General features: G+C 41.8%; 1 protein-coding gene across 1 annotated transcript; it reads left to right on the forward strand.

The window, feature by feature from the left end:
• The first annotated feature begins 119 nt into the window (after positions 1–119).
• Positions 120–1,645, forward strand: LOC147933864 (class V chitinase-like). Its single transcript, XM_087471287.1, has 3 exons — positions 120–875; positions 994–1,395; positions 1,478–1,645. Exons 1-3 carry the CDS (start codon positions 206–208, stop codon positions 1,498–1,500), a joined length of 1,095 nt encoding a protein of 364 aa, XP_087327413.1. The 5' UTR covers positions 120–205; the 3' UTR covers positions 1,501–1,645.
• The last annotated feature ends 10,244 nt before the right edge of the window (positions 1,646–11,889 follow it).

The following is an 11,889-nucleotide window of genomic DNA, read 5'->3' on the forward strand; positions in this document are numbered from 1 at the left end:
GAAAGACTTTTTGTAATCGAAATCAATTAAATTCGAGGTCTGAATTATTCTTTTGAATAATTCAAAATATGTCTTCCCAAAATCACTATAAAAAGAGAAGGGGAGCACCCAGTTAGTTTGTATCACCACCACTACAAAAGCACAACAAACAAAGAAACACAGCTAGAGAAAGCATTTTGTTTAAAGACCTAATTTGAGACCAAAAATGGCTGATAATGAGGAGATGGGAGCCCCCTCCGTGGTAAAAGCTTCGTACTGGTACCCTGATGGAGAGGACAAGGATCCGGCAACCTCGGCCCAAACGATTCCCTCAAATCTCTTCACTCACCTTTTCTGCGCCTTCGCCGATCTCGACGCTGACACCCACAAAGCTTTTATCTCCGAAGTGCACGCACAGAGATTTGCCACCTTCACTGAAACTGTCAAGATACGAAACGATCAGGTGAAGACCCTCTTGTCGATCGGCGGAAGACTTGGAAACAATTCTGCGTTTGCGTCCATGGCAAGTAAACAGCAGTCACGGAAAAAGTTCATTGATTCTTGGATTTCGATCGCAAGATTAAACGGATTCAATGGTCTCGATTTAGCCTGGGAGTACCCGAACAATGAGACTGAGATGACCAACTTTGGGGCCCTAGTTGGAGAATTGCGATATGCGGTTGACGCCGAGCACAGACGCACCAGCAAACCGACTTTGCTGTTGACGGCTGCCGTTTACTACTCTTCGGTTTACAAGACTTTTACCTACCCGGTTAAAGTGATGAAAGACAACTTGGATTGGGTTAATATTATAGCCTATGAACTTTACACACCGTTGTCGTACCCCCACTTTACCGCTCCACCCGCCGGTCTGCACGCTTTTTCTTTGGACGAAGGTATAAGCATAGTTGTATATATTTCCCTACGATTCAGATAATAAAAGAGGAGATGTTTAGGTGAGTAGTCTTTTTGGCTTAATTGATATAGAATTTGATATTTTGGCTGAATATATAGATCGAAGCGGCGACTCTGGTTTTAGAAAGTGGGTTGAGGACGGACTTCCCAAGAATAAAGCAGTCTTTGGATTTCCATACGTTGGCTATGCCTGGACTCTCCAAAACGATATGGATAACGGCTATCATGCGGCCGCCTCCGGAGTAGCCAAACATGAGGACGTATCTGAAGATGGTTCTATAAACTACGATAAGATAAAGAAGTTCATAACTGATGAGAAAGCAGCACATAAGTATGACCCCGCGGTTGTCGGGCATCATTGTTTCGCCAACAAGATTTGGATTGCGTACGACGATACTCAGAGTGTGACGGCCAAAGTGACATACGCTAAGCAGAACTGTCTGCTTGGTTACTTTGCCTGGAACGTTGGAGCTGACGTTAACACTCTTCTATCCACCGCAGGTTCGTCTCTTTTTTTTCATAAAATATTCTCTTAAACTAAACAGCACGGAGTCTCTTATATCTGTATTTCGAAAATTTACAGCATGGAAAGCATGGTCTGGTTAATTGACAACCATATCGGATCCGAGGAGTTCCCACAACGATAAGTGAATGAAGAAATAAATAAATAAAAGACGACTGAAGAATAAAACATGTTTGCGTAATGTTATTGTAAGATAAAAAAAAAAAAAAAAAAAAAAAAAAAAAAAAAAAAAAACTAGTCTGTCTGCTTGTATCTTGGTTTCTATAATTAAAAATAAAAAATGCTTGCTTTTTATATAATCACTGTAAACCCAAATTAAAATTAAAATAAATGGTTTGATTTCTAAGTTAAAAAAATGGCTTACTTCATATCATTCATGTACGTTTCCATATGATATCCATCTATAACGAAATAAACGAAAAGACAATATATATGCATGTTTCAAATTTTGTATAATAACTCGAAAATGCATGCATGCATGTTTCCATTTTGTATTATAAAGAATTTCAGAATGGATCAACAAAACTTGTTATATGAAATGATCTAAATAATATATAAAAGGTTAGGTGTTTCCACTTATTTGCAATTGGTTTTGAATTGCAACCCAATAGCAAAGCCCAAAATTAATATGGTATTAGAGTAGGTTGATTGTTGGGTCATCTGATGTATGTTGTTCCCACATATGCCCACGATTCAGATGGTCATGTCTAAGCATGATAATAATAATATATAAAGAGTTAGCGTCTCTCCACTCATTACTAATTGGTTTTGAGTTGGAATTCTACGGTAAAACCCAAATTTAATAAAATTCACGGCAAACACGTGATTAATTATATGAAAATAGGGTCACAAGCAAAAGCAAAATAAAGTGATTAATTAACCATTATTTAATCCAACATAAGCCAATTAATAAATCATCATCCAATGATGTCATGAAGCATTAAACCCCTAACACCATTCTAATGACCCGACTCTAGCAATCTAAGAGAAGCCAGACATCAATCAAACAAGTTACTAGAACATCCTGCTCTTCACTGCATTGATTTCACAGTCACACTTACGTTTTACCTGCACCACAACAACAATGGGATGCATGAGTATTACCAGAAATATTCATTGATGCGATCCTCCCATCTACTGAGCTATAAAAAGAAGCAAAAAGACAAAAACAAACAATGCACAAAAAGAAGCAAACCAGACAGCTCTGAACATATGTGTCGACCCACACCCCTCGTCGTCATGGTCGACGCTGAACCCTTGAGTCGATCGATGCAAGTAGTGGATCAATCGATGCTCCCTCGCATCTCAACCAAAACCCTTGTTGCGCTAATTGATCCACTATTTGCATCGATCGATGCAGACGCGCGAAACACCATTGAACACGATCTCTCTCGACTTGGCTCCAACCGTCGCCATAATGTTTGTGATGCCCAGACCGCCCTCAACATGCTACAACAACCACCACAATCACTCACAAACAAGCACACAAGCAATAAATCACACAAAACATACATCTAATCACTTAGATAAGCCATGATCTTGTACTCACTTCATAAACAAGAAGATTCTGAACAAAAATGACAAGAATCACACCACACCAAGCTCCCCACCACGTCCTTATCAACAGATCTCCACTCCAAAAACATATCCACCTCAAAACGACTTAAACTCCTCATGAACGCTCACATGAACTTTTCAAAGAGAAAACTCATCTATTCAAGTGTTTATAACGACAAAACGGCTAACCAAAGTCTAGGGCGTCGTGCTTCCTCTTTATAAGCGAGCCCTAGGTTTTCTCCATCAAAACACATCGAAACAGAGACATTGGAAACAACCTGAGCACAAACCACATAGTGGTGTCGATCGATTCTCTGACCTTGGCGTTGATAGATGCTCTAACCGGAAATCTCTTATATCTGTATTTCGAAAATTTACAGCATGGAAAGCATGGTCTGGTTAATTGACAACCATATCGGATCCGAGGAGTTCCCACAACGATAAGTGAATGAAGAAATAAATAAATAAAAGACGACTGAAGAATAAAACATGTTTGCGTAATGTTATTGTAAGATAAAAAAAAAAAAAAAAAAAAAAAAAAAAAAAAAAAAAAAGAACTAGTCTGTCTGCTTGTATCTTGGTTTCTATAATTAAAAATAAAAAATGCTTGCTTTTTATATAATCACTGTAAACCCAAATTAAAATTAAAATAAATGGTTTGATTTCTAAGTTAAAAAAATGGCTTACTTCATATCATTCATGTACGTTTCCATATGATATCCATCTATAACGAAATAAACGAAAAGACAATATATATGCATGTTTCAAAATTTGTATAATAACTCGAAAATGCATGCATGTTTCCAATTTGTATTATAAAGAATTTCATAATGGATGAACAAAACTTGTTAGTGTAAAATATCCCACATCGGAAAGATATGAAATAAACTAAATAATATATAAAGGGTCAGGGTCTTTCCACTTATTTGCAATTGGTTTTGAGTTGTAAGCCAACAGTAAAGCCTAAAATTAATATGGTATTAGAGCAGGTTAATTGTTGGGCCACCCTATGTATGTTGTTCCCACATATGCCCACGATTCAGATGGTCATCTCTACGCGTGATTTAAATAATATATAAAGGGTTAGCGTCTCTCCATTCATTGTTAATTGATTTTGAGTTGGAAGTCCATAGTAAAGCCCAAATTTAATAATATTCATGGCAATTAATTATATGAAAATAGGGTCACAAGCAAAAGCACAATAAAGTGATTAATTAACCATTATTTAATCCAACATAAGCCAATTAATAAATCATCATCCAACGATGTCATGAAGCATTAAACCAGCATCCTAACACCATTCTAATGATCCGACTCTAGCAACCTAACAGAAGTCAGACATCAATCAAATGAGCCACTAGAACATCCTGCTCTTCATTGAATATTAAAATAAATAGACGCAACTGTAAATTCTATATTAAATTTTATTAAATTTCTATATTTCTATAATCATTTCTAAAATTTTAGCTAGATTATAGAATAACGTTGAATATTAGATATTAATGAAACAATCCGGTCCGTTTTTTTTTATAACATAATTAAGAATCCCATAATACTTAATTAAACCATCAAACCATAAACCATCAATAAACCAGTAATAACCATTATGCACAGCGAAAACATACCAATAATACAAAACCAAAAAATCATCAATACAATATGTAACGCCCGCGAACCGTTTTGGGGGTGGGTGTCGATCGACACCCATGGTGGTGTCGGTCGACACCAAGATTTTCTGGTTCGACCAGAATGTTGTAATCGTCGATTTGGTTTGGTTAGGTTTTGGGAAACCATTGAACCGGGTTACTTAAGTGTTTGTCGACGAAAGGAAGGGTTTTTTTTTGTTTGTCTTTGTTGCCGTTTAACGTTTTTGAGAGACAAAGGGAGAAAACTTTGTTCTTGAGCTTTTGAGAGATATTTGTGAGATTCCTTGCTGTTTCTTGAGAGATCCAAGGCTAGGAAGGAGTTAGAGGCTTGCTAGGAGGATGGGATTCGTTGCTGTGGTTCAGAAACTTCCTACAAAGAGGTGAGTGCATGACCATGGCTAATCTAAGCCTTTGATTTCCTTGTTCTTGCTTGTGTGTTGTTGTTTTGTGTGTTTTCTTGCTGGGGATTGGTTGCTACAGGTTTCTAAGGATGTTTCCGGCTTGGGTTTTGAGTATTGGACGAGTTGGTGGAGTTTGGGAGCGAGATTCGACTCTCAACTTCACAGCGGATCGTAGTTGCAGGTGGAGCGTCGATCGACACCAGCAAAATTGCATCGATCGATACTGTGGGGTAGGGTCGGTTGACACCAATGCCAGCGTCGGTCGACACTTGGTTGGTGTCGGTCGACATCTCCCTTCCAGCGAGACGATGTTTGTTTTCCTGGTTTGTATGTTTTGGTTGCTGTTTGTTTAGAGCATTGGAATCACTGTTGCTTGTGTGTAGTAGATGGGAGGATTGCCTCACTGACTGTTTATCAAATACTCATGCATCTCAATATGTGTTTGTGGTGCAGGTAAAGGCAAAGTGTGATCGTGGAATCAAGGCGATGAAGAGGAGGATGTTCTAGGGACTCAATTGGATGTTGTCTGGCATTGCTAGGTTGCTAGAGTTGGGTCATTATAAACATTGCTAGCTTGCTGGTTCCATGTTTTCTGATGATTTGGATATTGGTTTATGGTTATATTTGATTATTGGACATTTTATTATTGGAATATTATTGGTTATTGATATTGGTTATTTTCGCTGTTTGATTGTGGTTGTGGTTAGGTGGCTAGTGGATATGAGACCACTAGTTGTAGTATATTATTATTATTATTATTATTATTTATTTATTAAAAAAAAACGGGTCGAGTCGTTTCAGTTTGGTATCAGAGCCATTATGGTTCTAGGTTTGAGTTCACTAGGTTTCTGTTGTGAAGTTTAGGCTTGCATGTCTTTGATTATGTGAGTTAGTCAATTGTGTGTGGCAAGGAGTCCTAGAACATCTTCATCGAGCCTTCAATGAGATTCCACGGTGAGTAATTATTATGTTTCTTTGTGTGGTTTTGTTTTGTACTATGCTTGTTAGCCTCTGTTCTTGGAAGATCAGTGGTTAATGGTGGTTAAGTTTCTGGTCGTGGACGTGGGCGTTGTCGTGGTCATGGTCGGGCGAGTTCTTGAGTCCAGCGAGTCGTAGTCCTGAGTTCCACGAAGAGGTACGTCAGAGGGTCACAAGCGTATTAGGAGGGACCAAATGGGGTTAGCCGAAGAGGTACTGTCGGAGCAGTTACCGAGAGGGGTATCAGTGCAGGCTCCAGTTGTGCTGCATGTGGCGGGGTGCAGCCGAGGGCTGCGGATATTGAGGACTTTCCATCTTATGTTAGGAGGATGGAGCAGTGGAAGATGACCGGTGTGAGATTTTTCGTGAGAGGTATCGAGCCTAGAGAGGCGGATAGATGGACATAATCTAGTTGGATATTAGAAGTGGTGTGGGAAGGTGTAACATTGTAATGTTATACTCGTACCACGGGAAGTACCTTTTGTCGAAAGATGTTTATAGTCTTCAAGGATTGTTGCTTCTGAAGGGATGGTGGTTTTCCCAGAATACCGATAGCTCGAGGGGTTGTGGGCTCCGAGAGTGGCAGAGGGGATGATGTTCTCCTGAAGAGATGATTAGTTCCTCTGATAACGAGATCTTGAGGATTATGGTCCAAGAGTGAGACGGTATAACTCGAAGACGGTGGTCTGAGAGTGAGATCGGTATGGCTCGAAGGTTGCGACCTAAGAGTGGGAAGTTGGGAGCAAGCAATGCCTAGGACGTGAGTATAAACATAAAGATTGAATGTAGACCTCCAGAGATTGACGGTGGTTTAATCTTATCCAATGGGTCAGGGTTTTATGACCAGAGCGGTTATGAATGTGTGGCTGTTGCGCCAGGATTGTGCGGCCGGTATGAGCCAGGAAAGGCATGTTTGCCATATACATAAGTTCACGAGAAGCCTTCATGGCAGGATAAACTAATCGTTGCGAAGATGTTGGATGAAGTTCATTGGAGGTGGACAAGGTTTCTAGATTCAATTTTTTGGTAAGCTTTATTGGAGGGAATAAGTCAAGTGGTTTGAGTTAGCGACCTGCAAAGCATTCGATGCGGTGAATCAGAATATGCGAACGTATGGTACTTGTTTGTTTTATTACGCTCGTATTGATGATTTGCTGTGGAGAATTGCTAAGCGGGAAGCTAATTTTGTAATAAGCTATCTTGTGGAAGTTTCCTTAAGACACAAGTTACTAGAGGTTCTTGGATGGACAAGAGGTGTTGATATCCGGGTGGTGGTGAGTTGATGTCAGCATACTTAATTATTAGTCTAGTATAACTGAGGAAGTAAATAGAGGATTCTTTCATCTTATCACTTCGCCCTGGGGGGCGTCGGTGGTGTTCGTCAAGTAGAAGGACGAGGTATGGGTTTATGAGTTTGTGGTGTTGCCGTTTGGGTTGACTAACGCACCAGTAGCGTTTATGAGATGGATGAACAGCGTGTTTCAGGAGTTTCTGGACGTGTCTGTCGTCATTTTCATCGACGTCATCCTGGTTTATTCTAAGAGTCCCGAAGAGCATGCAATGCATTTGAGGGCAGTTCTGGAGAAGCTGTGGGAGCAGAAGTTATTTGGTAAGTTGAGCAAGTGCAGTTTTTGGCAGCGTGAGATGGGTTTTCTAGGTCATATTGTGTTGCAGATGGGGTTTCTGTAGATCCGAAGAAGATTCAGGCTATCAGGGATTGGCCTAGACCGCAGAGTGCCACAATGATCAGGAGTTTCCTTGGTCTGGCAGGTTACTACAGGAGGTTTGTGCAGGGGTTTGCGAGCAGAGCACGTCCGTTGACTAAGTTGACAGGGAAGGATATTCCTTTTGTTTGGTCACATGAGTGTGAGGAAGGCTTTGCAAGCCTCAAGGAGATGTTGACTACTACGCCAGTGTTGGCTTTGCCTGAGCAGGGAGAACCCTATGTTGTTTATACAGATGCATCTAGAGTTGGTATGGGGTGTGTGTTGATGGAGCATGGGAAGGTGATTGCCTATGGTTCGCGACAGTTGCAGAAGCATGAGGACAACTATCCTACTCATGACTTGGAGATGGGTGTTGTAGTTTTTGCCCTGAAGTTTTGGATATCTTATATTTTATGATGCGAAGGTACAGGTGTATACAGATCATAAGAGCCTGAAGTATATATTCACTCAGCCTGAGCTGAATTTGAGGCAGAGGCAGTGGATGGAGCTAGTGGCGGATTATGATTTGGAGATAGCCTATCATCCTGGGAAGGCTAACTTGGTTGCGGATGCTCTGAGTCGGAAGAGGCTAGCTTCGGCTCAGGAGCAGAAGATGGAGTCTCTGGTAGGAGAGATCAGTACTTTGAGTTTGTGCACTATTTCTCAGGAGCCATTGGGTTTGGAGGCGGTTGATAGAGCAGATCTTCTGAGTAGGGTGCGGATGGCACAAGAGAAGGATTTGGGGCTGGTGAATGCCTCAAAGGAGGTTGGTTCTGAGTATCATGTTTCGGCTAATAGTACTATTTTGGTGCATGGGCGGGTTTGCGTGCCCTAGGATGAGGAGTTGAGACAGGAGATTCTGAGAGAGGCTCATGAGCGAATAAGATGTACCGTGACCTCAAGAGGTACTATCACTGGGTCGGGATGAAGAAGGATGTGGCTAGTTGAGTCGCGAGGTGCGATGTGTGTCAGCTAGTGAAGGCTGAGCATCAGGTTCCTGGTGGATTGCTGAAGAGTTTTCCCATTCTAGAGTGGAAGTGGGATATGATTACTATGGACTTCGTGGTTGGTTTGCCAGTGTCTAGGACGTTTGATGCTATTTGGGTCATTGTGGACCGGTTGACTAATTCGGCACATTTTCTGGCCATTAAGAAGACTGATGGAGCAGCGATCTTGGCTAAGAAGTATGTGAAGGAGATAGTCAGGTTGCATGGGGTGCCAGCGAGCATTGTGTCTAATAGGGATTCTAAGTTCACCTCGGTGTTCTGGAGAGTGTTTCAGGCAGAGATGGTCACTAAGGTGCATATGAGTACATCTTATCATCCCCAGACAGATGAACAGTCAGAGAGGACGATCCAGACGCTGGAGGATTTGCTGAGGATGTGTGTGTTGGATTGGGGAGGCCATTGGGCAGATCAGTTGAGCTTGGTAGAGTTTGCTTACAACAACAGTTATCAGGCGAGTATTAAGATGGCTCCTTATTAGGCTTTGTATGGGAGGTCGTATCGTACACCGATATGCTGGACTCAGGTGGGGGAGAGGAGCATTTACGGGACAGATTTTGTTCAGGAGACCTTAAAGAAGATTCGGGTGCTCAAGCTGAACATGCAGGAAGCCCCGGATCGGCAGAGGAGTTATGCCGCTCAGAGGAGGAGAGATCTTGAGTTTCAGGTAGGAGACAGAGTGTACCTCAAGATGGCCATGTTGCAGGGTCCGAACAGGTCATTGACTGAGACTAAGTTGAGTCTGAGGTATATGATTGAGCTGGTGGGACCGGCAGCATATAGGCTGGAGTTATCTAAGGTTATGCGTGCGTTCCGTAAAGTCTTCCATGTTGTGAAATTGTCTCCGTGAGGATGATCAGTTGTTGGCTTAGATTCCTGAAGATCTTCAGCCTAACATGACTTTGGAGGCGAGACCAATGAGGGTTCTCGGGAGGAGGATCAAGGAACTTTGGAAGAAAAATATTCCTTTGATAAGAGTCATTTGGGATTGTGATGGTGTTGAGGGAAAAGTTTCCTGAAATAGAAGTTTCTAAAAGAGGAAAGATTCCAAAAGTGGAAAGTTCTAAATATGGAAAGTTATATGGGAGTTAGAATTGTCCATTTGTAGTGGTTGTGAGCCTTGAAGGGGATAGTGTGGCCTTCGTGGCGGACTTTTGAGTCATTATGCCCGTGTGTGGCGGTCTTTTGAGACATTATGTGGCCTTTTTGGCGGGCTCTTTAGCCGTGTGTGACCTTTGTGGCGGGCTGTTTAGCCAATTGTGTGGTCTTTGTAACGTTCCTTCGGGCCAGATGGTATTTGTGACGGTCCTTCGGGACAGATGGTCTTTGTGACGTTCCTTTGGGACAGATGGTCTTTGTGACAGTCCTGTTTAGGATATTTGTTTGGCCTTGGTGGCGGTCCTGTTTAGGACATTTGTTTGGCCTTGGTGGAGGTCCTGTTTTGGACATTTGTTTGGCCTTTGTGGCGGCCCTTGCAGCATGTATATGATCCTTGTGTGGTCATGAGGTATCCCAGTGAGGGTATATGTGGTTGGTAGGACATTGAGATGTCTTACGCGAGCCACGGGAAGGAACCTGAGATAGGGATAGGACTCAGACGTGTTCAGAATTGTTTGCTCGCGACTCTTGGGGGACTTTGGTTCTCCTAGTACCGCCATAATTCCAAGAATTTGTGGCTTGGGAGTGTGGTTGGTATATCGACTTCGGATGACAATCCGGGGGCGCGCTATAGGGTGGCAACTCGAGAGATGAGTATTGGACTTCCTTATATATATTATTGCATGCTGGCTTAGGCCAGATGAGGAGCCAATATTATGGCATGCAGGCTTCGTCAAAAACTCAAGGTTTAGGCCTGTGAGTAAAGGAAAGTCCAAAAGTCGAGAGCAAATAACGCCTGGAACGTGAGTCTATCGCCTAGAGGTGACCTTTCATAGATCGGTCGGAGGAGTGCGGACCGTGGAGACGGTAGCACGGGAGTCCTTGGCTGAGTGTTGTTCGAGATTCGAGGATGAATCTATGTTGGTAGGGGAGAATTGTAACGCCCGCGAACTAAAACTCTGCGTCTGGGGGGTGGGTGTCGATCGACACACATGGTGGTTTGTATGTTTGTTTTCCTGGTTTGTATGTTTTGGTTGCTGTTTGTTTAGAACATTGGAATCACTGTTGTTTGTGTGTATAGCCCAGTAGATGGGAAGATTGCCTCACTGAGTGTTTATCAAATACTCATGCATCTCAATATGTGTTTGTGGTGCAGGTAAAGGCAAAGTGTGATCATGGAATCAAGGCGATGAAGAGAAGGACGTTCTAGGGACTCAATTGGATGTTGTTTGGTATTGCTAGGTTGCTAGAGTTGGGTCATTAGAAACATTGCTAAGTTTCTGGTTCCATGTTTTCTGATGATTTGGATATTGGTTTATGGTTATATTTGATTATTGGATATTTTATTATTGGAATATTATTAGTTATTGATATTGGTAATTTCCGCTGTTTGATTGTGGTTGTGGTTAGGTGGCTAGTGGGTATGAGACCACTAGTTGTAGTATATTATTATTATTATTATTATTATTATTATTTATTATTAAAAAAACGGGTCGGGTCATTTCACAATAACATTCCTAACCATTCTATCCAACAACCTAACATCACTCTAACCAAGGTTCCAACATAACAATATATCCAGCAACACACAAACGAGACCCTAGATCATCCTCCCCCTCATCGCCATGATTCCACGTCACATACCTGCACACCACAAACAACAATTGAGATGCGTAAGTATCATCACAAATACTTAGTGAGGCAATCCTCCCATCTTCTGGGCTATACACACAAGGAACTGAGATACCAATGTTTAACAAATAACAACCAAACACAAACAAACCAGGAAAAACAGACATCAGTTGCTGCTGACAGAAATGGGTGGCCACCGACACTACCACAATGTCGATCGACACTACCTCCATGGTGTCGACCGACACCGACTCTGCAACTCGTTTTGCACAAAGCCGAAAGTCGAAGATCCGCTTCCCAAATCCTCCAAATCGTCCAAAACTCATCCAAAACTCCTGTAAATTCATGAAAACCAACAACCAACTACAAGCACACAAGAAAACACCACTAAACACAACAAATCAAGCAAAACAAAGGATTCTCAGGCTTAGATCAGTCATGGTCATGCAC

The sequence above is a fragment of the Camelina sativa genome, chromosome 11 (assembly GCF_030686135.1).
Source record: "Camelina sativa cultivar CO46 ecotype springtype chromosome 11, ASM3068613v1".
Taxonomy (NCBI): domain Eukaryota; kingdom Viridiplantae; phylum Streptophyta; class Magnoliopsida; order Brassicales; family Brassicaceae; genus Camelina; species Camelina sativa.

Bases quoted from the DNA above. Each gene is read 5' to 3' on its own strand.
- LOC147933864 (XM_087471287.1), top strand. From the start codon at position 206: ATGGCTGATAATGAGGAGATGGGAGCCCCCTCCGTGGTAAAAGCTTCG. The intron at 876-993 runs GTATAAGCATAG...CTGAATATATAG, and splicing joins CGCTTTTTCTTTGGACGAAG to ATCGAAGCGGCGACTCTGGT. The intron at 1,396-1,477 runs GTTCGTCTCTTT...GAAAATTTACAG, and splicing joins CACTCTTCTATCCACCGCAG to CATGGAAAGCATGGTCTGGT.